Source organism: Mobula birostris, chromosome 11 (genome assembly GCF_030028105.1).
Source record: "Mobula birostris isolate sMobBir1 chromosome 11, sMobBir1.hap1, whole genome shotgun sequence".
Classification (NCBI taxonomy): Eukaryota; Metazoa; Chordata; class Chondrichthyes; order Myliobatiformes; family Myliobatidae; genus Mobula; species Mobula birostris.
The window spans coordinates 14,184,504-14,212,445 of NC_092380.1; the positions used below are offsets into that span (position 1 = coordinate 14,184,504).

The 27,942-nt window shown below is 43.1% G+C and overlaps 1 protein-coding gene across 1 annotated transcript in view; it reads right to left on the bottom strand.

Annotated features, from left to right (window-relative positions):
- Positions 1-6,518: 6,518 nt before the first annotated feature.
- zc3h7bb (zinc finger CCCH-type containing 7Bb) overlaps positions 6,519-27,942 on the bottom strand; it is a 107,006-nt gene continuing 85,582 nt past the window's right edge. The window contains exons 20-23 of the mRNA XM_072271716.1: positions 27,315-27,423; positions 25,442-25,575; positions 18,116-18,279; positions 6,519-14,507 (exon numbers count right to left, since the gene is read on the bottom strand). Coding sequence (XP_072127817.1) covers positions 14,318-14,507; positions 18,116-18,279; positions 25,442-25,575; positions 27,315-27,423 — 597 coding nt within the window. The 3' untranslated portion in view covers positions 6,519-14,317. The remainder of the gene's footprint in view (positions 14,508-18,115; positions 18,280-25,441; positions 25,576-27,314; positions 27,424-27,942) is intronic.

Sequence of the window (27,942 nt, forward strand, 5' to 3'; positions counted from 1 at the left end):
TGATGTTGTTTACAACTTCACTCTGGCAACCTCTGCAATGACACTGGTGCCAAACTGCATCAGCGCTTGCCCTTCCCTTGGACTACATCAGAGGGGGAGCCCGCTGCATGGGCAACAAATCTTTCCGCCCAGCTTTGCGCCCTGGAGAGGACACAGTCCACAGAGGCACAAACCCGTGATTTCCTGGGATCGACGGCTGCCTAGTACTACTATGTAATTTGTTTACTGACTCTCTTGGAACCAATTTAATTTCATAATTTTCAACACCTCTATTAAATCTATTAACCTTCTTTGGTCTAAATAAAATAATTGGTTTGTTTGAGCTGTTATGTAAAACACTAATCTGCTTGCAGATGATGAATAGTTATCTAGCACAAGGGTATGGTTTTGTTAGTAGAGTGTAAAAATGGTATAAACAAAGCACAAAAACGACCATTAGATTGGATAAAGGACCAGAGGGGTGAGAAAGATTGAGATGTAAACTTTGATTCTCCCGAGAATCTCTGGAGGGGAATTCCCCAAATCCTCGGCTTTGCCTATTGCCTGTTGCCGGGGCCGGGGTCGAAGCGCTCGGCAGAGATGGTACTCGGTGTTCGGTGCTCGGTGTCGGAGGGCTGGTCGGAGGCTCAAAGTTTTCGGACGGACTCAAGAGTCGGCTGTGGTCGGGTGCTTCCAGGGTGCTGCATTGGCAAGTTTGCGGCGCTGAAAGCTCATGGCAAGGAGAGTTTTTATTCCTTCTACCGTCGGCGTGAGATGATGGGACTTTCGAGAGACTTTGAGACTTTTTTTTACCGTGCCCATGGTCTGTTCTTCCATCAAATTACGGTATTGCTTTGCACTGTTGTAACTATATGTTATAATTATGTGGTTTTTGTCAGTTTTTCAGTCCTGGTTTGTCATGTGTCTCTGTGATATCATTCTGGAAAAACATTGTATCATTTCTTAATGCATGCATTACTAAATGACAATAAAAGAGGACTGCGTGTCCTCATAATCTAATCTAATATCCATAGGACCTGTGTGCATTTTATAAACATTAAGTGTAACACACACACACACAGAACACTGGAGCATGTCTGGCAGCATCTATGGAAAGGAATAGAGTCAATGTTTCGGGCCAAGACCTTATAAAAGTTAGAACCTTTTAGGACTGAAATTCCAAAAACTGCAGTGCTGGAAATCCGAAAAATGAGCAAAAAAGTGGTGGTAGTACTCACGAGGTAAAGCTTCATCTGTGGTGAGAGAGAGAAAGAGAGTTGATATACTTGTTTGATGATCTTTCACCTATCTGGTCAACAAGAGTTGAACCCTGTAGCATACCTAAATGGAAGATAAGATGCAGTTCCTTGAGTCAATGTTGGGCTTCACTGGGACAGTGTAAGAGACCAACGATACAGCAGAGTGGGAGTGGGATGGGGAATTAAAGCCAGAGACAGGTAAAAGACCAGGGCCATCCTAGCAGACTAATGGAGATTTTCTGCAAAGGAGTAGCCTAATCTGTTTGCTTTCTCCAGTGCAGTGGAGACCACATTATGGGCACTGAATGCATTGTATTAGATTGGAAGGAGTAAAAATGACATCATCTTGAGGGAGGGTTTGGCTCTTGGCATGGTAGTGTAAGTGGCTAGCAGAATGCTTTATGGCACAGGAGACCAGGGTTCAATTCCCACCGCTGCCTGTAAGGAGCTTGTACGTTCTTGCTGTGACCACATGGGTTTCCTCTGGGTGTTCCAGTTTTCCTCCCACAGTCAAGTATGTAGCAGTTAGTAGATTAATTGGTCATTGTAAATTGTCTCATGATTAGACTAAGATTAAATCGGGGGGATTGCTGGGCAGCATGGCTCGAAGGGCCAGAAGGGCCTATTCGTGCTGTCTCTCAATAATAAATAATAAACAATAAAAAATAAGCAGAAGCATGTATACTAAAGCTCCTGTAGTTGCATGAGGCATTGACAAACCGGAGAGTGAGGGAGGTAGAGAATTGTTTTCACGAAGTGTCACCACCTGGATTGTAACTACTGAAAGGGCTGTGTAACCAAATTCCAATTTTCAAAAGTGAATTGGGTAAGTAGTCATAGAGGCAACAGAGCTCTGGGAAGAGCAGAGGCTTAAAGTAATAGTCACTTGCACAATGGGGTACATGGGTTTCTGCTGTGCTCTAATTCCAAACCACAGAATATGTATAGTGGATAGGTATGATCCCTTAAGTGTGGCACATACAATATCTTCTAATAACAAGTCAAGAGAGGTCAAAGGTACACGATGAAGAGTTTCCACCTGAAGCTTGGACTGTCCATTACCCTCCATAGATGCTGCCTGATCTCCTGGGTTCCAGTCTTGTGTCTTGTGTCTCCAGGGATATATGGTCCTTGATATCATTTCCATACCTGGAACTGTGACAATTATCACTTTCCTAACTTTAGATTTAAGGTCAAGATTAGCTTTGTTTTTCACATGTACTCAAGATATTGAAACATACAGTGAAATGCATCATTTGCAACACAGTCCAAATATGTGCTGGGGCGGGGAGTGGGGTGCAGCCTGAAAGTGTCACTATGCTTCTGGTGCCAGTGTGGCAGGCCCACAGCTTACTAACTCTAACCTATAGTCTTTGGACTGTGGGAGGAAACCAGAGCACCTGGAAGAAACCCATGTGGTCGCGGTGAGACTGTACAATCTCCTTACAGACGGTGGTGGGAATTGAACCCCAGTCACTAATCGCTGGCATTGTAATGGTGTTACACTAACCACAGCACTACCATGCAGCCATGGCTGTCTTCTGATGCCATGGCAATATTACCTGAACTCCCCCCCCCCCCTTAACCTCTTCCCTAAATGTACTTCTGAGTTTCCTTTTTTTTTTAAGATGCTCCATAAAGCTTCTCACTTTCTTTCCTAATATGCCGCTAAGAATGAAATATTGCTTAAACGCATTCCTTTGAAGCGCCTTGGGATATTTTGTTCTGTAAAATACATCAGAATTTCCCAGCGCAAGTTTCAACAATTGATGGCTATTGCACTCTAATGGAAGGTCTTTGCTCTGAAAGGTTCCCTCTGTGCCGATGCTGTCCGACTTGCTGAGTGTTTCCAGCATTTTGTGTTTTTTTATTGCACAAATAAAGGGACTGCCACCCAGGAGGGAGTAGATACAGTCTGGTTCTGTAAATGAAACCTTCCTGTTATACAACATCAAGTGTTGATTTCAGAGGATGCGTGCAACTAGCTAATTAGATCTGAACTTTTCAGTTGCCCAAGCAGCTGACGGGTATGGGAGGAGACTGATATGTGAAATTCTCACTGCTGCAGCCAATCAGAAACTGGGTCAGTGTTACACATGGCAAATTTGTCATCCAAACGATCTCAAACCTGTTCTTTGTAAGCTCCCAGGCATCACGATTAGTTCAACGGGTAGAAAGGTGAAGAAATACAACGGTAGGTGCCACTAGTCTGAGTCAACGAACTGAATGAAATCTGATCCACTTTCTGGTTTGCTTAATCGACACGGTGTCGGTGACAAAGCCTTAATAAATAACCGGGGAAGATCAGCCTGGTTTGGATTTGAAACCATTAATACACACTGATAGGGTGTCCAGGAAGGGACAGCAGTGGGTATAGGGATGAGAGCTTGAGTGAAATGCCCAGTACAGTTGAAGACAGCATCCCTGGGTCAGGGGGCACCCATGAATCAGATTAGCCAGGAAATGTCAGCAGATGAACAATAAAGCATTCATGGATTCTACTGCCTCAGAGATCTCAAAATGCACCAGCCGGATCAGAATCAGGTTTGTTATCACTGATGTATTACATGAAATTTGTTGCTTTGCAACAGCAACACAATGCAATACATAAAAATACTGCGAATTACACATATAAATTAAACAAGTAGTGCAAAAAGAGGGCAAAATGGTTTGGCAATGGGTTGCTTCATTGCCTATTCAGAATTCTGATGGCGGAGGGGAAGTAGCTGTTCCTAAAACATCGGGTAAGTCTTCAAGCTCCTGCATGTCCTCTCTGATGTGAACGTGAGTGATAACTCTTTTGCTGGGTCCCATGGTCAGGTGCCATCTGGTGAGGCGAGTTGAAACGTTGCAGACACAATGACTCAGAGGCCTCAGTTTTGCAGGCTAGTGCAGCTAGCATCGCCGCCGTACTTTGAAGAAATAATCCAGTTCTTACAGTGGATGTCCAATAGTTTTCCACTTGGACTTTAGTAAGTAAACTCTTTTGAAGGACCTCCTGGTCTAAGAGTGGGAAGGCTAATATTTATCCTCATTTGATTCTTTCAGCATCAGCGCAGGGTGAAATGGCAGCTCCCTCCCAATGCGATCATCATGGAACCCAGCCAGTTCTTGTAGTCACATCATTGATGGTGACTCCCAGAATATTAAAAGGGGATGCAGTGATGGAAATAACATTTAATGTTAAGCGTAGGTAGCTTGTTTCCCTCTCGTTGGAGACAGCTAACTTTTGTAGTGCAACTGTTACCATTTACGGGCCCACACCTGAATGTTGACTTGATCTTATTGCATACAAGTAAGGATATCTTCCATCGCTGAGGGGTTGTGAATGGAACTAAAACATCTACACTCAACAGTGAACATCCCTACTTCTGTTTGCTAGAGCAAGGGTTCCCAAACTGGGGTCCACAGACCCCTCAGTTAATGGTAGGGGTCCATGGCATAAAAATGAACCCCTGTGCTGGAGGGAAGGTCAGGCTGATGTCCTGAAACTTAGATGATAGGTCACCAACAGCCACAGCCACTTTCCTTTGTCCAAATTATGACTCTGCTTAGGTTCATAGGCTAAACATAGGTAAATGGGACTAGCTTAGATGCGCATCTTGGTTGGCATTGACAAGCTGGGCTGAAGGGGGTGTTTGCGTGCTGCTACTCTATGAGAAAGTGGAGCAGAGTATGAGTAAGCCACTTGACCCTGCCCCACCATTCAAAATGATCACATCTGCTAATGGGATGGAAGATAAATAGATAAATGGAATAATTTTAGATATAGTTATACAGATATATCTAAGCAATTGAATTTATCTAAATAATTTTTTATATGGAATGAAATTAAAAAATTTCAGTCCTGATGAAAGTTCTTGGCCGGAAACACCAACCGTTTATTCATGTTTATAAATGCTTCCTGACCTGCTGAGTTCCTCCAGCATTTTGTGTGTGTTGCTCTGGATTTCCAGCATCTGCAGAATCTCTTGTGTAAAAGATTTAACTGTTCTATGTTGATGTAATAGCTCATTATTTTATCTACAGATCTGGTTTTGACATTAAATTTTAACAGCTTAGTACTGGTATCAGTGCTGCTCTGAACAGGAGCTGGTCTTGCTGTTTCTATTTATGCCCTTCCTTAATCCAGCTTTAATTTCTTTACTGATTTCACATTATTGGTTGCTAAACAGAGATGACTATGATTGGGCCATTTGCCTGTCAATCAAACCTGGTAATCAAATGGATTGAGACCAATTCTAGTGTCATAGAATTGTGCAGCAAGGAAACAGACCCTTCGGCCCAACTCATCCATGCTGACCAAGATGCCTACCTGAGCTAGTCCCAGTTGCCTGAATTCAGCCCATATCCTTCTAATCCTTTCAGGCAGAAAATCTGTGCATCTATCCTTCATTCAGCACAGATTACCCTTTTATCAGGAGTTGAAGCAGTTCTGAATCCCTCTCTAGATGTTTAAATAGAATTTTCAATGAATAAATTTTATTTGTTTTGTCTTCCAGACTTTGCTGTAAGGCAAGTCACACACTCCATTCCATCTATAGAGTATTATCTGTAAAGTTGCTGGTGAACGCAGCAGGCCAGGCAGCATCTCTAGGAAGAGGTACAGTCGACGTTTCGGGCCGAGACCCTTCGTCAGGACTAACTGAAGGAAGAGTTAGTAAGAGATTTGAAAGTGGGAGGGCGAGGGGGACATCTGAAATGATAGGAGAAGACAGGAGGGGGAGGGATGGAGGCAAGAGCTGGACAGCTGATTGGCAAAAGGGATATGAGAGGATCATGGGACAGGAGGCCCAGGGAGAAGGAAGGGGTGGGGGGACGACCCAGAGGATGGGCAAGGGGTATAGTGAGGAGAGAGAGAAAAAGAATGTGTGTATATAAATAACGTCGACTGTACCTCTTCCTAGAGATGCTGCCTGACCTGCTGCGTTCACCAGCAACTTTCATGTGTGTTGCTTGAAATTCCAGCATCTGCAGATTTCCTCGTGTTTGAGTATTATCTGTAGATTGTTATACATCTTTTATTCATTTAAATCACCTCTGGATGCCAGTCTATGTCAGATTATTGGTTTTCTTCTCTACCACCCTTTCTCTGATTCTTTACTTGCTTATTCTGTAACTGCTGTTGAAACTTGATCTCTCATTTCCCCACGTTGAGCACTTACAGTATTTCCTGTTTTTATTTCAGGTTTCCGGCATCTGCAGGTGTTTGCCTTTGTACCAATTATCTGAAGTTTGAATAATTTTAATAATGAATGAAGTATATTCCACAGCTTTGGATTCAAATAAAGAGAAACAAATTTATTGGAAAGTGAAATATAAAATTTCTTAACAGGAATGTTCCTACATAATTTACCAACACTGTCTGGGGATTAAGCCCCCACATTGATAAAACACACGTTTTATAAACCTGCTCCATTAATGGACTAGGCTGATCCCATGGACTTACAGTTAAACCTGCATTATATGGACACCTGTGGGTCCAAATGTGAGCTCTCTCCTTTGTACTTGACCCCAAAACACTTCAATCTCATTATCCTAGTCTACAGCACATAACTGTGGGAGGTTAGGGTCAGGAAGGCGACGTCTGGTGTGGTGGAGGTGAGTTTTTGTTAGAGAACATGAGTCCTATTTTTACTTACATTATCGCTCAGGACTGCTCTCCAAAAGTTGGTGACCAGGAGGGTACAGAAGTTTCATAAAATTGAGTTAGTGACCTGTGCCACAAGCCACCTTTATAGCTGAGGGTGACAGATACCTCTATACCTCACCTCATAACCACCCCTCCATCTGCATCAACCCCAACATATCATCTAGTCTCATGATTTGTGGCAACCTTCTATGGTAGATGTACAGTACAGGGAGGAGTTTAGGAAAGGGAGGCCTTGGGCAACTGGCAAGCTCAGCAGAATTAACTAAAGAAGCAAAGAGGAGAGGGGGCAGGATTATTTTAAACAATATTATAAACTGAAACATACTGCCCAGAAACCAGGTTGAAGAGTAACTTTGAAAGAAAGGAATGTATACCTGAAAAGAAAAATAAACTACAGGAAGGCGTGGCATTATTGGAGCTGCTCTCCGAATCACTTGATGGCCAAATAGCCTCTTTTGAGCTGTACAATTCTGTAACTTTGATTTCTGTCTTTGTTCTACAGCAGATCTCAGTTTTAGCTCCTGGGACCAGCTGATAGACCAGCTTCTCGAGTGCTGTTTTGGACGCTGTGACGAGTTTTGGTTTTGTTCAGGGGTGTGAGTCTCTCTATATGGAGTGTATAATGGGGGTTGCATTTAGATCAGAAGCGATGATGGCCTTTGGCCAGGAAATGGGGGTTTATGGGTGGGTGAAGCTCTAACAGGAATGGGATCTGATGGGGTTGGAGTCAGCTGAAGGGATCCTAATTCTGAAGAAGTTTTTCCAGCTCTGACCAAAGGCCACATCCAGCCACGTTCGCAGTACAATGGTAATTTAGTATGAAAGTGACCATTTAAGCAGGTTTCTCTGCAAGTACAAACACATTAATAACACTTTTAACATTATCCTTTGCATGCAGTACTATTACAAGTCCCTGTTCATACTAGTTTCCATTATAGTCTTCAATTATATCTCAAAAAAATCAGGATTACTAATCCACATCAGTGATGAATTTTACATTTACATATTCACCAAACTAGCCTCTGCATCAACATAGGCCTATAATATATCACTACGCTTACTTTCTTTATTCTGGGAGGGGCCGACCTGCTGTTCACATGCTCTTGAAGCAAGTTAAAAAGGACGTTAAAGTAAAACATTTTCAGTCTGTCAACATCCTGTAGACTCTGCACAGTGACGGCCGGCCCCAAGCATTATCATAGCAAGGGACTTTATATGTATAATTATATATTTTTTTTTATATATATATATATAAACAAGTAAATATGATCTTAATGATAAGAAGATAAAAGGCTGTAATGAGTATTCAGAGATTCTAAACAAGAGAGGGAGAAAAAGGATCCCTCATCTTGACCCCAATCTTTTTTCCATTAACCTTCAGTTTTCCCCTCTACTCCTGTGCTAATTTGCTGACTAATCGGTAATAAGCCCAAGCTTGTTCTTAGCTCTCATCAGGTTTCCTCCACCCAGCTTTGGTCATCCCTAAAGTACCATGGAGGAAGTGGCTAGAGTGCTGATTAACCTGCAGTATGGCTGAGGGGTACGTGTCAGGGTTATGCCTCCTTGGTTAGCACTTCAGTTCCCTTACAACAAAATTATAGATTTTTCCCCCTTCCACATCTCCAGTCAAGACCCTTTGACACACCCTGACTTTTAAGCTGCACGTTGTCAGGAAGCTGCCCCCCCCCCCCCCCAACCACGTGTCACCCAGACCTCCAAATACGTTTCCGGTCTGTAGATGACCGATATCTGGCTAGCACTGTCAGAGTCACCCAGTTATGGACTTGGGACATAGGTGGGATCGAAGACTGCCATACTATAAACCCTCTTCGTCATACCTTCAGAAATGAATATTTCAGAATGCAGGTCCAATACAATTTTATTATCCCAGAGTGTTCACCGCTCTGTACAGACTGTGGAGCCCTCTTCGTGGTCTTGCCCTCTCCCCACAGCCATTTAAACAAATTATTTTAAATCTTTATCTACTAGCAATTTAAAAACAATCATGTGTTTTCATAATAGTTAATAACTTAAAAACTCTCTACAGAAAGGTGTTCCCTTAATCTCACCTTTAGTAATTCATAATTTGAATTATTATTCAGCCACTTTTCCCCCACCATGATTTATATAACATAATTTCATAATTACAATTATGCCAATCTGATTATCTTTTTTCTAATGCAAACAATCTCATTTTCTCCAGACTGAATGACTAATGCTTCTTCGATAATGCCATATCGAATTAACATATTCTGGATTCTGTGCTAAACCAATCTGAATTATTAGGTTTTATTTTGGTCTAAAATAAATAAGATGTTCATTTACAATGACTGTCTTTTAAATCTGTAACCGTTTCCCATTCGTCAGTGTAATCCTGGTGCAAGTGTATTCCATAAGGCATATTCCAGGATTTTGGAGCCAGAGGGGACTACAAGGTGGAGGAATCAGGAGCAACACTAAAACTGTTGGAGGAATTCAGTGGGCCAGGCAGCATCTATGGAGGAAAATGGACAGTCGGCATTTCGGACTGACTCAGATGAAGGGCCTCAAGCTGTCTAGAAGAAGAGGCTTGATCTGAAACACCAAGTAACCATTCCACCCCCACCCATAGATGTTGCCAAACCCACCAAGTTCCTCCAGGATTTTGCAGTACTGCAGGCTTCTGCCAGCTTGTCCTGATGTCAAGGGGTCCAGCATGACAAAATGACATGGGGAGATTCAGGACTACTGCAGAATCCAGGAACACGTTGTGAATTAGCAAACCCATTTGAAACAGCCTTCTAGCCTTCTCATAACTCTTGCATTTGATCCTGAAGGCTGTCAACAGCATTACAGCTGAGGTCTGGTCTTGACAACCAATTCTTAGCCGAATGCACTTTCCACCTTTCTCATTTTGTTTTTTTCTTTTGATTACCAAATATTTCTGATTTATTTTGTTCATGCCTGACACTCTGTCAGCCCAATGCAAAGCAGGACAAGTTTAACGGAAAAAAGATTAGTCACATCTCCGATGATTTTAAGTACAATTCCCGACAATCACCTAATGCCATTGATATTATAATATTTATAACATTTGAAATGTGCATCTGTAGTAAAATCTTATTTCATAATTTCCTAAATTCACACCTTACTTAGATTCCTAAAGTAAGAAATGGTTGCAGAAAACAAAATTAACTGAACCAGGTTATCTGTTAACTGTGGCCTTGCGCCAAACATACTTATCAAATCTTATTTAACAGTTTATTATCAGGGATATAAAGGAAGAAAATCATTCCCCTTTTCTCTAATAATAATTTGCAGTCTCTCTGCCTGGGTGATAATATGATTAATGCGTGCACTGTCTCCTGTGCACCAAGACCCACCATGTTTCCTCAAACATCTCTGTTTGGCTCTGTAACAAGTGCAGCTTTGCCTTAAATCTTAAGATTTTTATATTGCGAGCTAAGTAGCAAAATTCCACTTCTGTTTTATGTAGAGGTCTTGTATCCTTCAGTTGCTTCTACCCTCGGGATTACCAATTCTGAATGGTCATACTCCTGGAGGTGGAACCACATGGTCTCTTAATAAATGCCCTGTCCAACACTCCTGTTAAACACATCCAATCTCACAACCCAACCTTCCTAACCCAATAGGAAAGTAATACGACTTAATACCTGATTGGATGATTCTTAGCTATCTAAGCACAAGCACATCTAATATTTTTCAAACTATATAGAAAAGTTTACTAGAAACAGTAAAATTGGTAAAAGAGGTGTGATTGGTAACCAGCAAACTTCCTAAAAAAAAACACTTACACCTATTCACCTTAACTTTGCAACCTATTGATGACACCAGGCAGAATGTGATATAGGCCTAAGATGCAAAATAAAAAGGATCTTTTTTTTGAAATCGCACTCTGATTTTTCTGCATGATTGGTACATAGCAATGTCCTGGACAGTAATTCCTGGACCCTAGGGCAATTGTACTGAGAAAGAAACCCATGAATTTCCACTTTCAAATAGAGTGTGCTGTCCAGCCAACTGATTCCATCCTTGGAACATCTTTTGCAGACTCTGCAAACAATAAACTCCAACATGATCTGGACAAGATCACTTGATCTGATACTTATTACATTGTGAAGCACATCTAAACCATGTTTTGTGAAGACAAGTCCCCGTATGAACAGGGTAGTAAGAAAGCCCTTAACTTGTACTCAAAACAATGCTCAAGGCAGCTGGTTATTTTGGCCCATCAATCAAATCACTAGCTCGGAAAAATTCCCTTTCTTAACTACTCAAAGTGAAAAATCATAAAGATATCTCAGTTCTTTCACTCCCCCCACCTTAAATATACTAAGGAAGGTGATTTTGGGCAAAATCCGCAAATTCCTATACTTGAAACATTCTTTTGGCTTCTGCTGCTCTGCAAAGTAGAGCTTCAACTCAACCCAACCAAGTGATCCAAATGTGCATGCTGCTCTCAGCCATACCTGGCACTGAAAGACAGCAGATGGTCCAACAACATTTTTCACTGGGGGTACAGGCTGGGGTATTTTTGAAAAGTATTAGAGGCTGCAGTGTGTGCGCACATAGTTAGGAAAAGGAACAGATCTGAAGGGCTGGTCTGATTTAGTTGCACTTAGGGTTGACAGTTTCTAACCCAAAGTTCACACTTGGCCTCCTTAAAATTTCAGCCTACTCCAGTAACCGTCCCTGCCTCAAAAGCACCCCCTACCATTCTCTCTTTTCGACTCTGGCTTATGCCTGTCCCACCCAGCTCAGGCTCTAGAGCAGAGCAAAGCCAGTGACCATGTTCGATGCGTCCACTTGTCAGCAACATGGACCCACCTATGGCAGTGTAAAATCATGTTGACATTAGTCTCATTCCTCACGCTCAAAATGTTATGTAGCATTCTCTGATGTTGCACTTTCTTGCAAAGATTTAACTTTAACGTGGGAAGTTCTAAGCACAGAGAAACGTATGTAACAATTTAAATTGAGGATGTGTAGATTGCACGTTCAGCAGTTAAAAATATGCAAGAATCAACATTACAGAAAGCTGTAATTTTTCATTGCTAACAGCAATAGAGCAAGCAACACAATGCCAGAGATGGGACATGCACTGAGTACAAACTCGACTGAAGTTTCATATCGTGCTACACTGATCATTGTGTCAGTCTGTACCACGCTTGGCACTCAAACAATTACATTGGAGAAAAGGTCTTCAGAACTATAAAGTAATACTATAGGGCAGATGTGGGGAAAAAAAATTCCACTGTGGGAAGTCCAAGCAAAAGGGGCATAATTAAAGTCAATAGAGAAAACTTCTTTTTTAAGTGTTAAGAATATGGAACTCTGACGACCATATGTTGCGATTGAAAGGAAGACTAGGAATGGTCATAGGGAGCTAGAAATGGAAGATGTGCTGATGGAGCTTAGATGAGGCAGGATAAGAGCATAAACACTGGCGGACAGCAGTTGGTCTCAATGGCCAGCTCACGAAATGGAAATCAGCGCAATAGCAATTCCACTCAGCCTCTCAAGCTCGGGTACTAAGAGAAAGAAAAGAGTTACCAATCGTGTCCACACTTTTCTCCAAGTCAACTAACAGCTAATTTAGACAAAGTTACTTCTTCATCATTACCTTGTCACATTGCTGTCATTTCCTACTCAATGTCGTTATGAGGACACTATCACAAAGACGTGGTGCAAAAAGCTGACCTTGTCCTATGAACAGTGGGGAGAGGAAGTGCTTATCAAAGTACAGAGTTAAGTAACTGACTGAACACAATGGAAGGAAGACTATTCAGCTCAGCTCTTTATAATGAGTTTGACCCGTGCACAAACTCCTGACAGGGTGGTGGACCCAGTTGCTTAATGAACTAGGGAGTTCAACTACGGTAGTTAACTACTGAATGTGTAAAACTGAGCAGGGAACAGATTTCCCAGCGAGACACAATGTGGACAAATTAGACAGACGATAGAAAGAGAAACCAAATACAGGTGAGGAGGAAGATAGGAGAAGATGATGAGTTTTGCACTTAAAAGAATGGGTTTAGATTTCACAGATCTATTTGTTAATAACAAACCAATTAAAATTAAGAGAAATTTCCTTTGGGGGAAGGGATTTACAAAATACAACATTCTCCTCCCAAATATATTTGGACAACAAGGTCATTTAAACACAAACTGAGCAGTTACAGCATCTTGAGGAGTTTGGTATGGACCACAGCCTTTTGCTCAGTAGACTAATGCTGTCTCAGTGCTCTTTTGTTACAACTGGTGTAGACCCAAGGTAGGGAGCAGGGAGGTGTGTGTTGGGTTAGCTGATCTCAGGCCTATAATACAACAACCACCCTCAGCGTCACAGTGGGGGCAGGAAACCAATTCAGTCAGGGTTTTACCTTCGATAATTACTCGGTCATCCTTTAGGTAGTCCAGCTGATGTGAACCTCAGACGGCAGGGCCGGTTTGAAAGCTTGCACCCCACCTGCCCTGCCAGCTAGATTCACAGCATAATAGTGACCAAATGGGTCAGCTTACGGAGACCGTAAATCTCTGCAGGACTTCAGGGGAAAAGGAAGAAAATGGGATATTAGTGCTGGGCACTGGCTGCTTTAAACCAGCTTGGGTGGGTTGAGTGCATGTGAACCGTAATCAGGCTGACACATCAGTAGCATTTTTAGCAGATGACAACAGACACTACCTATTCTTTCTAAAATAGCTTTGCTGACCTGAGGCAAGCACACACAAAAGCTCAAAAATATATTGTGACATTACTCATTCTGGTAATAATACATGGGCATTGTATTGCCTTCTCTATAATCTTTGGCATTATTTCTCCCTCACATTTACCTTCCCAAAACACTGCAACCTCACTAGGGTACTGTGCCCACTGGTAATGTGTCCATTTCTTAATATCGTCATTTTTTTTTTACACCTAAAGGTATTCTTTTGGTCAACCATCAGAGGTAAGAAAAAACCCTGGCCAAGTTCCAATACTAACACTGTTGAAGGCAATTGGGTTCTTTTGAGCAATCAGCTAACGCAGTGAAGAACGTGGATTGAACCTAGGTGCTTATGCCCCCAAGTTCTGTCGGGGAAACTCACTGGGCTATCCCTTATCCAGCACTACGCAGTTGCATGGGTTTTTAAACCTGTCAAAGTACAGATGTTTAGCCCACTGACCTCACACCTCCCGCACCCACCCAAACCCCAGCTCAATCATACCTCTCTGCAGCAGTTGTGAGCACTAGCTTCTGCTTACAGACGCTCCCATCCTTTAACAACTGCATTTAAGACAGGAGTAAAGATGCAGTAAGCGAGGTAACAAAGGTCACCTCAGTGTAATGACGTCACAATTCATGACTATCCATTATGTTACCAAAATCAATTTTTGTTAAATTTAAAGGTTTCAGTGATAATTAAACTGAACCGGTTTTATCCATTAATTTAAGTCTTTCATCAAAAAACTGTATTTGCCAAAGTCGTTGTCGTCCGGCGTGATCAACATGTCTTTCTTGGCTTTGGCAAGTTTCATTTTCAAGATCTCCTGGCGTTCCAGCCACTCGTTCAGCTCCGCCTGGCTGTGGGCAAACCGGCAGTCGTCGCCGTCAGGGCAGCATTTCTTCTTTTCTCTGGGGGAAGGAGAAGAGTGGGAGAGTCATTCGGACAGGAACAAGGGAACAGGATGCCGCTCAGCCCCTCTAGGCCCTCCACCTTTCCCAGTGCAAAGCATTCCAGGCAACTAGTCTACAACACATATAAAAGTTGCTGGTGAACGCAGCAGGCCAGGCAGCATCTCTAGGAAGAGGTACAGTCAACGTTTCGGGCCGAGATCCTTCTACAGTCTACAGTTGTGTCTGTGCTCCACGGAAATTCCCCTACACCTCTCATCTTCTCATTATCGATGTCTCCTTTACTCTTCTCCCTCTCATATCTACCCAGCTTCCATTTACATTCCTCACTGGCTCCAGTTATACACATAGGTTTTAGAGTCACTGAAAAGTACAGCACAGCAATAGGCCTTTTGACCCATCTAGTCCGTGCTGAACCATTTAAACAGCCTACTCCCATCGATCTGCACTGGGACTATTACCCTCCGTACCCCTACCATCCACGTACCTATCCAAACTTCGCTTAAACGTTGAAATCGAGCTCGCATGCACCACTTGCGATGGCAGCTCTCTCAACCCTCTGAGTGAAGAAGTTTCCCCTCATGTTGCTCTTAAAATTTTCACCTTTCACCCTTAGCTATGACCTCTAGTTGCAGGCTCACCCAACCTCAGTGGAAAGCCTCTTTGCACTTACCCTGTCTACACCCCCTCACAATTTTGTATGCTTCTATCAAGTCTCCTCTTAATCTTCTACATTCCAAGGCACAAAGTCCTAACCTATTCAATCTCTCCTCCTGCCCCCCTCCCCACGTCTTCTTATCCTGATTTCTTCTGTTCCATTCCAGTCCAAAAACGTCATATCCTTTATACCCGATGAATCAAAAGGTAAAGAGATTAACTTTATTTGTCGCATGCACATTGAAACAGCAAAACATACAGTGAAGTGCATCGTTTGCGTCATCAACCAGCACAGACTGTGCTGGGGCGGGGGGGGGGGGGGAAACCCGTGAGTGTCGCCACACTTCTGGCGCCAACATAACATACCGATAACTCACCAACACTAATCCTAACCGTACGTCTTTTGAATGTGAGGTGAAACCCACACGGTCACGGGGAGAACGTACAAACTCCTTACAGACAGCGGTGGGAATTCAACCCCGATTGGTGATTGCTGGTGTTATAAAGCATTATGCTAACCACTGTGTTATGTTCATCAGTCTCGATTGTAACAAAACATTATTGAATTTATATATAATAAGGTGGATTAAATATAAATGTAGGGTTATGCTTCAATTATATTGGATATTAGTAAGACTGCATACACTGTATTGTGTACAATAGTGGTCTCCATAGTTAAGAAAGAATGTGTTGGAAACAGTCCAGAGGTTTACCAGGTTAAGGATATTTTGTGGAGCTGAATTGTCCACACTAATAAATGATTTTTAAAAGTCTATTTATTTGAGGCATGTACAGCAAGGATTCAAAGTGAGAGGTTGTAAACTCCATTCAGAGAGCTGCTCACTGTTCCAGTGACCCAATTCAATCCCGACCTTGGCTGCTGACCTTGTTGGGTTTAAATTCCTGTTGGAGTTTGAAGTCCCCATATTTAAGTGGGTTTCACCTGGGTCCTTCTGTCCCCCCCAAAAAGGAATATTGGTTAGTAACTGTAAATTGCACCTGGTGTACGTTAGTGGCAAAATCCAGGGGCAGTTGATGGGAAAGTGAAGAAAATAAGTTAAAGAGAAATTATTGGAGGAACGGGTTTGCTCTGTGAATCAGTATCAAATGGCTCCTTCCATGTGTTGGGGAAATGTATTGATCTTCTGAGAAAATAGAGGATACCATTCAGTGCTTACTTAACACCATTGCATTGTAAAAAGTAACATCTAGCTCAGTGTGAACTTGGTTAGCTCAGTGAGAAGACATAGGCAGTATGTGTGAGGATTTTCACTTACAGAGAGGCTTGGTTAGTGGAGATAGAAGCAATAAGCTTCAGGTCTGGGTCCTGCTCCCAATGGGCTTTGACTGCACCTCATCTGGGGTGCTGGTGACTTACCACACCGAGAAGGACTAGAGACAGGACATTGTGTGAATCAACACCAGATCAGATCTGGGTCCAAGCTAAGCTGCAGACCCAGAATGAGATGGTCCATCAGTCCTGGAGTTGAGGCAAATATCTCAAGTCCTGAGGTGAATGAGAGGGCAGCAAATCAAACCGAGCACCAGTTTTCAATCAAAAGAGCCAAGTTCGGGTGAGAGAGGGGTCTGATCCAGATTTGGTGTCTGAGAGAAAATACACTTTGTCTGCTCGTCCTTCTCAATATTAACTAGCAGTAACAGGCCATTCAACCTTCAAGCCTGTTCAACAAGACCGTGACTGATGTTCCACCTCAAACGTCATTATCCCACCTAATCCCCATCGCCCTTGATTCCCTGGTCTCCTTCTATTTATACCTATTTTTAAACTCCCTATCCCTCCCACCCCTCTCACTCCCTCCCTCAGGGATCCCTGACGATTATACAGCAGCACCAGTCAGTAGAGAGCCTGTAACTTCGCTCACAAGACACAGGAGCAACTGCCTTCACTCCTATGACTTGTGACTGAAGCAAGCTACGAAGGTGAAGAAGAACTCAATGCCAGGACAGGCACATGGGTGCATTTCGGCCAATACACATGTTGGCCAATGAGCTCCCTGAAGGAGAACAACAGTAAACTTAGTGGCACAGGTCAGAAGCGTGATGGAATAAATTCCATTTTCTGGATGAGTGGAGTTCCAACAACAATCAAGGAGTTCAATACAATCCTGGACAAAGGAACCCACTTGATTGGTGCTTATCAACCACCCTTCCCTTCATCATCAGGTACCATCCACAAAATGCCCTGCAATTACTTGTTCGAGCTACTCCTAACCTGCAATCACTACCATTAGGAAGGACAAGGGCAGCAGGTGCAAAGAAACCCCACTACGGGCAGATTCCCCTTCAAGTGATACACTGTCTGATCTGGAAATATATTGCCAGACCTTCACTGGGTCTAAATCCCGGAACTCTGTGAAGTCACCTTAACCAGAAGGACGACAGCAGTTCAGAGCAGCAGATCATCATCACCTTCTCAAGGACAACTGGGAATGGACAATAAATGCAGGGCCTGACAGTGATACTTGAATCTCAAAAATGAATAACTACGTTAAAAAGCTGTTATTGGTAACAATGAGTCTGAAATCACGTGGTTGCAGTTAACCCTATTAGGGAAGGAGATTTGCCAAACTTATCGAGTCTGGATCATATGTCACTTGAGACCCAGAGAGAAGTGGCTGAGCTTTAACTGTTCTTGAAACAGCTGAGCTAGTGAAAATTGCTACCGCAGCTTTAACCACAAGAACTTTTGTGGATATTCCTCAGTATTTCAAGGGCAGTGGGGGATGGTGAATAAGTACCAGCCTTACCAAGGACACCCATATCCCAAGAGAGAATTTAATGGCGTTTTCTCCCTTTGCAAGGGGATGGCCATATGAGCATGAGTAAGAACAGCATGATTACACCAATAAGCAAATAATGACTGACTTATTTTAAACAGCTAATGTTGACTATGCAGCTCTTGATTTGTGAACTCTTTCTCCACATCTCACCTCTCACACAGTTTGAACTCTCCCATAGGGAAGCGGTGCTGCCAGCAGTTATGATCATCCTCGGAGTTGAACACTTTATCCTTGTGCTTCTCCGACGTGATGTGCTTCTCCCATTGCTTCTCGCTGTTGCTGTTCTTCCCACACAGCCAGCAGTGGTAGCCGATCTGTCCGAATGCAACCACACACCAGGTTAAAGGAGAAGAGGATAAAATGGATCAAGTGCGCATCCCTGAGCCAGGATCGCTCTGGTGGCAACAGTTACCATCAACTTGTACCTTCCCACGCAAAAACTGGCTCGTACCTTTCCTGCCACCTAAAGTGCAGCTTGCACTTCGTTCTTCTGAATCATTCTCAATTCCAGAAGTAGAGACCACATCACTTTAAAATTCTCTTTCCAATTCCTCTACCTTCTTTCACCCTTCCTCACCTTCCAAAGGCCACCTCTCTGCCATGCCCTTGGCAACTTTTCTTGCAACCGCCCGTTGCTCAATGTCAATTTTTGGAAGAAAGTTGGGCATTCCACCTTGCTTAAGATGATGTTACAATTGAGGCTATTGGTTGAGGGCGAAGGTTAAAGATAAGACTCTCCTATGGAGGAGCAGGAGGAGGAAAATGACAGCAATAAAACTGATAAAAACTACCGTTGGTACATTTGGTAAATGTAGCACACTGCAGTCACAGGTGATAGATCATCCCACAGTCTGTGGAACTGATTAAGTTTAGGGAGTGAATGAGAGTGCTGCAACAAGCCTTGCCCTCCTGCCTTGGTTAAAAGAAGGAAGGAAAATCAGTCAAGATTGCAGGTTCTAGTCAGCATCTGCTGTGGGTTGAATATTGGGCAATTCAGACTGAGTGTGTAATCTCCCAAAACCTGTCATCTTGTTGAATAAATCCACATGTGAAATATTGTTATGGTGAACTCTAACGTAGGAAGCTGCGGGAAAGGCAGACAAGAAAAACGTCTGCGGGTAATTGTGGAAGTTGTTGAGTTGTTTAGCACTTGCTGTAGGCGAATTACATTTGGAGGCGAAGACAGAGAAATGGAAAAAACTAAATGGGAGGAGTTACAGAGCTAGTCATAGAGTCATTGAGAAGCACAGCACAGAAACAGGCCCTTCAGCCCATTTAGCCCAATGCTGAAACCACTTAAACTGCCTATTCCCATCGACCTGCACCAGAATCATAGCCCTCAATACCCCTACGATCCACGTACATATCCAAACTTCTTTTAAACATTGAAACCAAGCTCACGTGCACCACTTGTGCTGGCAGCTTATTTTACTCTCTCACAACCCTCTGAGTGAAGAGGTTTCCCCTCATGTTCCCCTTAAACTTTTCACCTTTCACCCTTAACCCATGAGCTCTGGTTGCAGTCCCACCTGACCTCAGTGGAAATTGGCCTGAAGTATTTTGCTCTGATGCTGGCATATTTTTGTCGGACAATGACAGATCAGAGCATGAGGCTTTTAATTTCAAAATGATTAAAACATTATATTATCATGGTCCTGCAGCTGCTGATCCATTAACAACCACCTCCCTGCCATTTACAACAAAACTTCAGCTCTGCCCGCTTTAATGGAATGACCACAAGCTTCTTTTCTGCAAGTCTAACCAGTGTAGACTTTACCAGAACTGACACATTGAATTTATCATCCCTCTTTCAGGATGGATCACACTGAGCTCCACTGAGCTGGGGTCCTCTTCACCAATATTTTTCATGATTGCTGGACCATCTCAGAGGCAAATTAACCCCAGTTTATTCTTATGTAATGCCCTGGTTCACATCTTTACGGTTATGCTGTAGGTATTTCATTTAGCAGTTCTGTAAGAGCAGTTTGTTCTGCTTTCAGCCTGTTTGGGTTATTGTTGAAGATAAGGGATGATAAGGAATGTGGGCCATCCAATTAGGGGGAGGTTTTCTTGGTGAGGGGCTCTAAGGCTGGTCTTGGGTTTTTTTTTGTTCGGTGGGAGAGGAAGAGACAAGACTCTGGAAGGAACCGATCATAGGTTACGACCTAGTGGGAGACCCGTTTGTTCGAGATGGATTGCGAGCGACGTTCGGAAGGTGGTGTGTGCTTTCATGTTGACCGAGGGTCTGGCGCGTGACTGACTGAGAAGTTCAAGATGAGCTCAAACTTGTGCACATTTGACTGTTTAATTAGAATGGGCCCTCTTTGCTTTTTTTCTTATCTTTACTAACCCTTTAGTTAAGTAAGATTCATAGATATAATTCCGTTAGCCGTATGCAGTGTGCTATTATTCCTTAGCACTGAGTTGTAACAGGGTAGCAAATTACACAGCGTCCACACAAACCAGGGTTTGGGAATGGGAGAGTCGTCTCAATCTCATGGGTTTAGCGGGTCCGGAGTGTGTCACACAGCCAAGGAAACCAGTGGCATTTCACTAACTACAAACCATCACCTTAAATTCTTTTATCTTTATTCCCAGCTAATAAACACTTAGTTACTAATGTGAGATCATCTGTCTCTTCCCCCTCCTCAATATAGTGAACCTCCAGCCGCGCTGTGTGACACGTTAGCACTGATCCTTTGGACTAAGATTAGAAGTCGTCTCTCTGGGAAGGACGTCACCCGTAAGATTAAAGAGCTGCAGTTACGTATTTCCAATCCCTACCACAATGTGCACTGCAAAGGCTCAATACATAAATAAATGGGAATTTATAGTGAGAAATTAGAGCAGGAAACAGGATTAAGGAAATGTTAAGCCATCTCAACGGATAATTATAGAACTGTTAAACTGCCAACAGTTCGGAGATCAAAGATTTGTTTAAATCTTCTTAGAAATGAAGTTTGCAGGCGACTTTGTAGGACTAGTTTTTTTCTGTAGGGGTATTATGAAAGCAACAAAAATACAAAGTTAGCAGTAGTTTCAAAAAACAGACTAGTAATTAGAATTCACTTATCCACGACATGCCCAATTTATGATATAAATAATAAGTTGCTGGGGTCTGAGGAAGGAAAAGAATTCCCTAAAACTGTTACGAAAATTAAATTAAATGCAGGCACATTGTGAAGCATGCAAGAATTTGTTCAAATTTCTTGCAGAATCAGAAAGGTACAGATGGTGGATAAGAGAAGTGAACTCCGATATTACAGCAAGTTGCATAAATTAAAGTTTAAAAACCATGAGCAAGAGCCAGCATCTGTCTGTTGTTTAGTAATGAGTGTGTTGTTGCTGTTGTTCCTTTCCGTGCCTTGTGACACATCGGGCAGCATTTTAACTTTTTTTACGAGGCCAAATTGCCAGCTCAACACTCAACCCAACACAGATGGAAAGGAGCTGGCCGGATTCGAACTCTGGACTGTTTGCCTTGAAGTCTGGTGCTGACGCCACTACACCACCAGCCAGCTGTAACTGGTGTATTATAATTGCTGTTAAGTATCACATCTTTAAAAACTCCTTCATTAATATGTTTTACTGTAAAGTCTCAGGAGGAAACTGTACCATTTTTTTTTAAACCACAAATTATCACTAACTTACTAACTACCAAACATAAATCCAGGCTACTTTCAGAATTTCATTTGACTCTGAGTCGAGTTTTAGGACATAGAGCACAGTACAGCATTGCACAGTAACAAGTCTTTCAGCCTACGACATCCATGTTGAGTAAGAAGCTACATATGCCTGCACGTGGTCTGGCTCCCTCCATTCCCCACTTTCATGGGCTTGTCTAAACGTCTCGTAAATGTTTCTCTGGTATCCACTTCCACTACCTCACCTGGCATCATGTTACAGGCACCTCCCATTCTGTCCAACACCTCAATAAACCTGTTGCTGAAGCTCTCAACCATGCTCACGGTGCTTCATGAATGCATGTGGTTGAACACGTCGACCTACACTGACACCTTGTGGCAGTACAGAGGAATCAATGCAATCATCCTGCAGACGATTCACTGAACCAGGTCCACCCAGCCTCTCAAAAGTATCACACACAAAATGCTGGAGGAACTCAGCAGGCCAGGGTGCTATCTATGGAAAAAACAGCATCTACGGAAAAAAAGTACAGTCGATGTTTTGGGCCGAGACCCTTCATCAGGACAGGAGGAAAAACATGCTGCTGCCTGGCCTGCTGAGTTCCTCCAGCATTTCATATGCGTTGCTTGGATTTCCAGCATCTGCAGGTTTTCTCTAAAAAGTATGCTAAACACCCCAGGGTACTACTTGAAGTGGAGAGGAACTCCCACTTCGTCCGTCATTATCACTAAAGTTATCATATTGCTATTTGTGGGATCTGGGTAGAGATAAACCATCTGCTTAATTTACTATTCTCTACCAAAAATCACACCTTAAAAGTATTCAACCATTGTAAAGTACTTTAAATTATAAAAATTATATATCTCAGGAACAGATCCTTTTGGAGCATCTCAATCATAATGCCTGTCCACACCAACCCTATTTGCCAGCAATCAGCCCTTATCCCTCTACACCAGGGGTTCACAACCTTTTTCATGCCATGGGCCAATACCATTAAGCAAGGGGCTTAATGGGTGCGTGGAGCCCAGATTGGGAACCCCTGCGTACCTGTCCCTAAGTGCAGTTTAAACATTACTGCTGTGTCTGCCTCTACCAGCTCCTCTGGCAGCTTGCTCACCACGCTCCCTGCATGGAAAACTTACCCCTCACATCTACTTTAAATTTGTCCCCTCTCACCTTTGACTTGTGCCCTCTAGTTCTCCTCAGCTGGCCTGGGACAAAGAACCTGACCATTGGTATCTCATAAACCTCTCTCTCTCCTACAATGAGAATAAGCCCAGGCTATCCAATATCTTGTTCTGCTGTAACGACCAGCCTCCATTTCGAACAACATCCTGGTGAATCTCTATTGCTAACATTCTTCCTGTAGTGAGGCAACCAAAACTGTACAAAATATTCTTAAATACAGTTCTCAACCAGGGCTCCACAGACCCCTTGCTCAATGATATTGGTCCATAGCATAAAAAAGATGAGATAGATAGATACTTTATTGATCCCAAAGTGTCACAGTAGCATTATAAAAGCACAGATATACAAATATTAGAAGAGAAGTAAGAAAGAATAGAAAATAAGTTACCTCAAACAGTCTAACAGCAAGGGGTCATCACTTCTCCAGCTATAGATTGACTCATTATAAAGCCTAATGACTGAGGGTAAGAATGAAGTTAGGAACCCCTGGTCTAACCAGTGCAACATAATGTCCCTACTCTTTCGTATCACGAGGGCACAAATATCACTTTAGAAATCCGAATTCTTTCATTAACACAAACACGAGGTTTTCTTTTGTTAACAAGCTGTTTCACTCATTGAATTTCTAATCAACACACTCAAGTGGCCGCCTGTGACACAACCTCATGCACATGACTTAGAAAGGAATCTATACGGGTAATGATTGCAGGGGCATTGTAGCAATAGCCACCCTTCAGTGAGAATTTTAGCATTGACGTCAGGATATAAGCCAGGCTAACAAGCCCTTCTTTAACCTCTGAAGCCATCCCATGGAAAATTAGCTGAATTGTCACGGACCAAGGATTGCAGCGAGATCTTCCTGGTTCAGTGTAAATTTACTACCTCACTGGGGGAGACTACAATCAACTGCCCCATTCTATGTGGTCCATAGGTCCATTTCATTTGGAGGGTTGGAGAATCGGGGGGGGGTGGGGGTGAGGTGTGGCAACAGGTCAGTGCAAGGCTGGAGAGTTGTGTTAGACATTGGGGCATAGAGAAAAGGGAAAGAGCACATATAGGGTTGCAAAGGCGAATGGTTCTAATCGCAGTAGTGAGTGTTTGGAGTCCAGGGGAAGGCGGGCTGGAGATTTACTCTACTTCCTGCAGTGAGTTTTGGACAAGGGAGATCTCTGATTTTGTGTCTGTTGTATGCCTCCTTCAGGAAGCTGAGCAGGTTGACTGGAAGTCCACATAGGAACAAATTGTTCTGTCTGGTTCTGTGATTGGAGCTCAGAAGAGGAAATAAAGTTCAAAGTAAAATTTATTATCAGAGCATATACATGTCTTTCTTTTTTGTTAAATTTAAAATGGCTTCTTTTGTTATGTTATACTGGGGAATGCTCAGAAAGTCTCTAACTAGACAGTTGCTTGGGTTATTAGAGACAGCAGGGTGCTATTAACCAATGGGTGGTCATGTATCGTTTTGTTTTCGGATACCATGCTGTATCATATGACTGTGGACCGGGGTTTTTTGGGGGGAGTCGGAGGAGAGACGAAGAGGACGGTGGATGGGGTTTTTGGGGGGGAGTCAGAGGAGAGTCGGAGGAGAAACAGGGAGGACGGAGGAGAGACGGGGAGGACGGAGGAGAGACGGGGAGTCGGAGGAGAGACGGGGAGTCGGAGGAGAGACGGAGAGGGTGGTGGAGAGACGGGGAGTCGGAGGAGAGACGGAGAGGACGGAGGAGAGATGGGGAGGACTGGGGACGGGGTTTTTGGCGGGGAGTCGGAGGAGAGACGGGGAGGACTGGGGACGGGGTTTTTGACGGGGAGTCGGAGGAGAGATGGGGAGACGGGGAGGACGGAGGAGAGACGGGGAGGACGGTGGACGGGGTTTTTGACGAGGAGGACGGTGGACGTGCGGAGAGGCTCCGGTCGATCACTCCGGGAGGTCCCAAGCTGTGAGTCGACGGAATTCAGGTGGTCGTCCGGAATCGATTGAGCTCCAACGGTAGCGCGTGAAGAACTTGGACTTTGATAAGTGTTGGCGCCTTTTTTTTTCCATTACTTCCCTTTCTGTATCGAATTTATATTAATGTCATAGAATTAATAATATCTATAAAGTATACTTGTTAAAATTTACTGGGTGTGCTGGCTGATGATTGATGTTTGGGCTTGATTCGGGCGGCAACCGACCCTGTGGGGAGTGTTGAGGCGGGTGCTGGGTGGGATTTCCCCTATACATATATGAGTCAATATAACGGAACGTTACACATGTCACCACATACAACCTTGAGATTCTGTTTCCTGTGGGCAGACTTAGCAAATCTATAGAATAGTAACTGTAAACAGGATCATTGAACAACAAACTGTGCAAATATAAACAAAAAGCAATAAATTACGAGAATGAAATAAATACGAACTGAAGGAGTGTGAAATAACAAGATAAAGAGTCCTTAAAGTGAGACCATCGGTTGTGGGAACACCAGAAATAGAATGAGTGCAGAGACAAACAAAAGGAAAGCAGACTGACAGAAGACAAACAGGAGAGGGAAGGAAAAGATGGCCAAGAGACATAAGGAACAGCAAGGAGAGAAACCTAGAATAAACCATTAGTGAGAGCACACTTTTATGAAGTGGGTGATGAATTTTAGACCCTATACTTACCCCCACATCGGCATAATCCGTGGGCATGTGGATCTGCTTCTCACTTTGCTTGGTGGAGAGTTCTGTTGCCCCTCCGGTCATCGTTGGCTTCTGACTCTTCAGCCACATCTCATAAACCTGCTGCATGTCATGCACTGTACAAAAGACATGCCAAATGTAAAAACTCGAGATACATAGAGCAATACTCTTAAGTCTCAGCTCCAATTTTATGTGCTGATGGCTTTTATTTTTTGTGTTGGCTGAGGCACAATGTAACATCTCATCTCCTAGTTTAAAAAATTGGTGAGTTCACATCCAACTTTAGAGACCTTCAAACACAGTACTGCTGCAGCACCTCACTACCTCATGTGCCAGGTTATGGGAAAAAATAAAAACCAAGGTTTCTATTTGTCCTCTCAAAAGCAGATGCAAATAGTCCACTTATCTATAATAGGATACAACTACATTGGAAGCAGTCCAAAGGAGATTCATCAGGCTAATTACTGGGTTGAGAGGGTGGTCTTATCAAGAGGAGCGAGATAACTTGAGCCTGTATTCCTCAAGAGCTTAGAAATGAGGAGCAACTTTATTCAAACTTCTAGGATTCTAAAGGGGCTTGATCGAATGAATGTTGAGATGTTAGTGAAAACATTTCTCACTAACAGGAGATACTCAAGGCGACACAGTTACAAAATAAGGGGGTGGACATTTCAAATGGAGGTGTGTAGAAGTTTCTTTTCTCAGAGGATGGTGAAGTCCCCGTCCCTGAGGGTGGTGGAGGCCGGATCACTAGAGATACTTAAGATGAAGATAGATAAATATCTGAAAGATCAAGGATTTGAGGATTACAGAGAACAGGAACAGAAGAGGAATTGAGACTAGCACAGACTACATTGTACCGAGGGGTTCTATATTCTTGTGCTCTTGTTTTGTGTTAAGAGATTTCACTGCACCATTGGAAGAATGGAGGAGTTCTCTCGAGGCCCAGGACAATTTTCATCCCTCAACCAGCTCCACTTAATCAGATTATCTGTTTGTTATGGCATTGCTTGTGATGCACAAATTGGTCCCTTTGTTCCCTACAACATCACAGAGACTGCACTTTAATATGCATTTAAATTTGCATTTTGGACCAACAAGGTTGTGAAAATCACAAGGATGGGGTAAACCAGAAACAAGTGATTGCATTGGTGAAAATGCTGAGGAAATTCACCAGGTGTTGTTTGGTTTGGAGGATTTAGCAACTGGGGAAGATTGGATCGCCTGCATTAGGCTTCTCTGGAATGAAAGAGAGTAAGGTGTGATCTGTGAGGGGTATTCAAGATCGTGAGAGGCATAATTAGATCATCAATTTTTTTTTGTATGGTGGGGTTATCAACAACAAAAGAGATAATCTTATGGTGAAGTGTAGGAGATTTAAAGGAGATCTGAAAGGTAAGTTTTTGTTTTACAAACATAAAACTTTCCTGTTTCCGAGGGAGTTCGGTGAGAATAATTCTCTGAATATGCCTGGATATGACTTTGTCATTTGGTGTTTTGTATTCTTTGTTTCTCGCTCGTTTTTTGCCGTTTGCATGATTTGTCCTTTTTTTAAAAGCACATTGAGGGTTTGATGTTTTTCTTTAAATAGGCTTCATGGTTTTCTTTGTTTCGTGGCTGTCTGTGGGAAGGTGAATCTCAGAGTTGTATACCACGTACATACTTTGATAATAAATGTACCTTGAATCTTTGAACTAATATCTAGAAAACGCTGCCAAAGGAGAAGGTGGAGTCAGGTGGCTGGGTGGTTTGAAAGGGTACTGCTTCTCTTAGAACAGACCCAACAAGCGTGGACACCCCCACAGGGGGAAAAATTGGGAAAAATAAAAGCCATTGAAAAATCAAAGCTACTCACTTTTCGTCTCTTTCATGTAGGTCCAAGCGTCACGCTCCTCGACACTGTGCGCAAATGAGCAGTTTCCAATATACTGGCACTTCTTCCCATTTGCCACATGTGTACACAACTAGAAAGGAGACAGACAGACATACTTGAGGGCTGATCCCCATAGGAAATGCTAAGCAAACCCTGTCTCGGGTGAAAGACAGACTTCGGGTACTAGTCTCTCTTGTTGCCAGCCTCTGGCACAACTACAATCACTAGTCAAATGCAGCACAATGCACAGTTGTCAGCACAGCATCTCCAGCAACCAGCTTCAATCCTGACCTCCAGCACAGTCTGTGTGGAGTTTGCACATTCTTCCAGTGACCACATGGGTTTACTTTGGGTGCTCCACTTTCTTCCCACATCCCAAAGTTGGTAACTTAGCCACTGTAAGTTACCTCTAGGACAGGGGTTCCCAACCTGAGATCCATGAACCCCTCAGTTAATGGCAGGGGTCCCTGGGCATAAAAAAGTTTGGAAACCCCTGCTCCAGGGTGTAGCTGAGTGGTACATAGATGCTGAGGGGAGTTGATGAGAATGTGAGCAGAATGAAAAACAGGGGAGCAGTGTAGGATTATTGTTAATGGGTGCTTGGCATGGA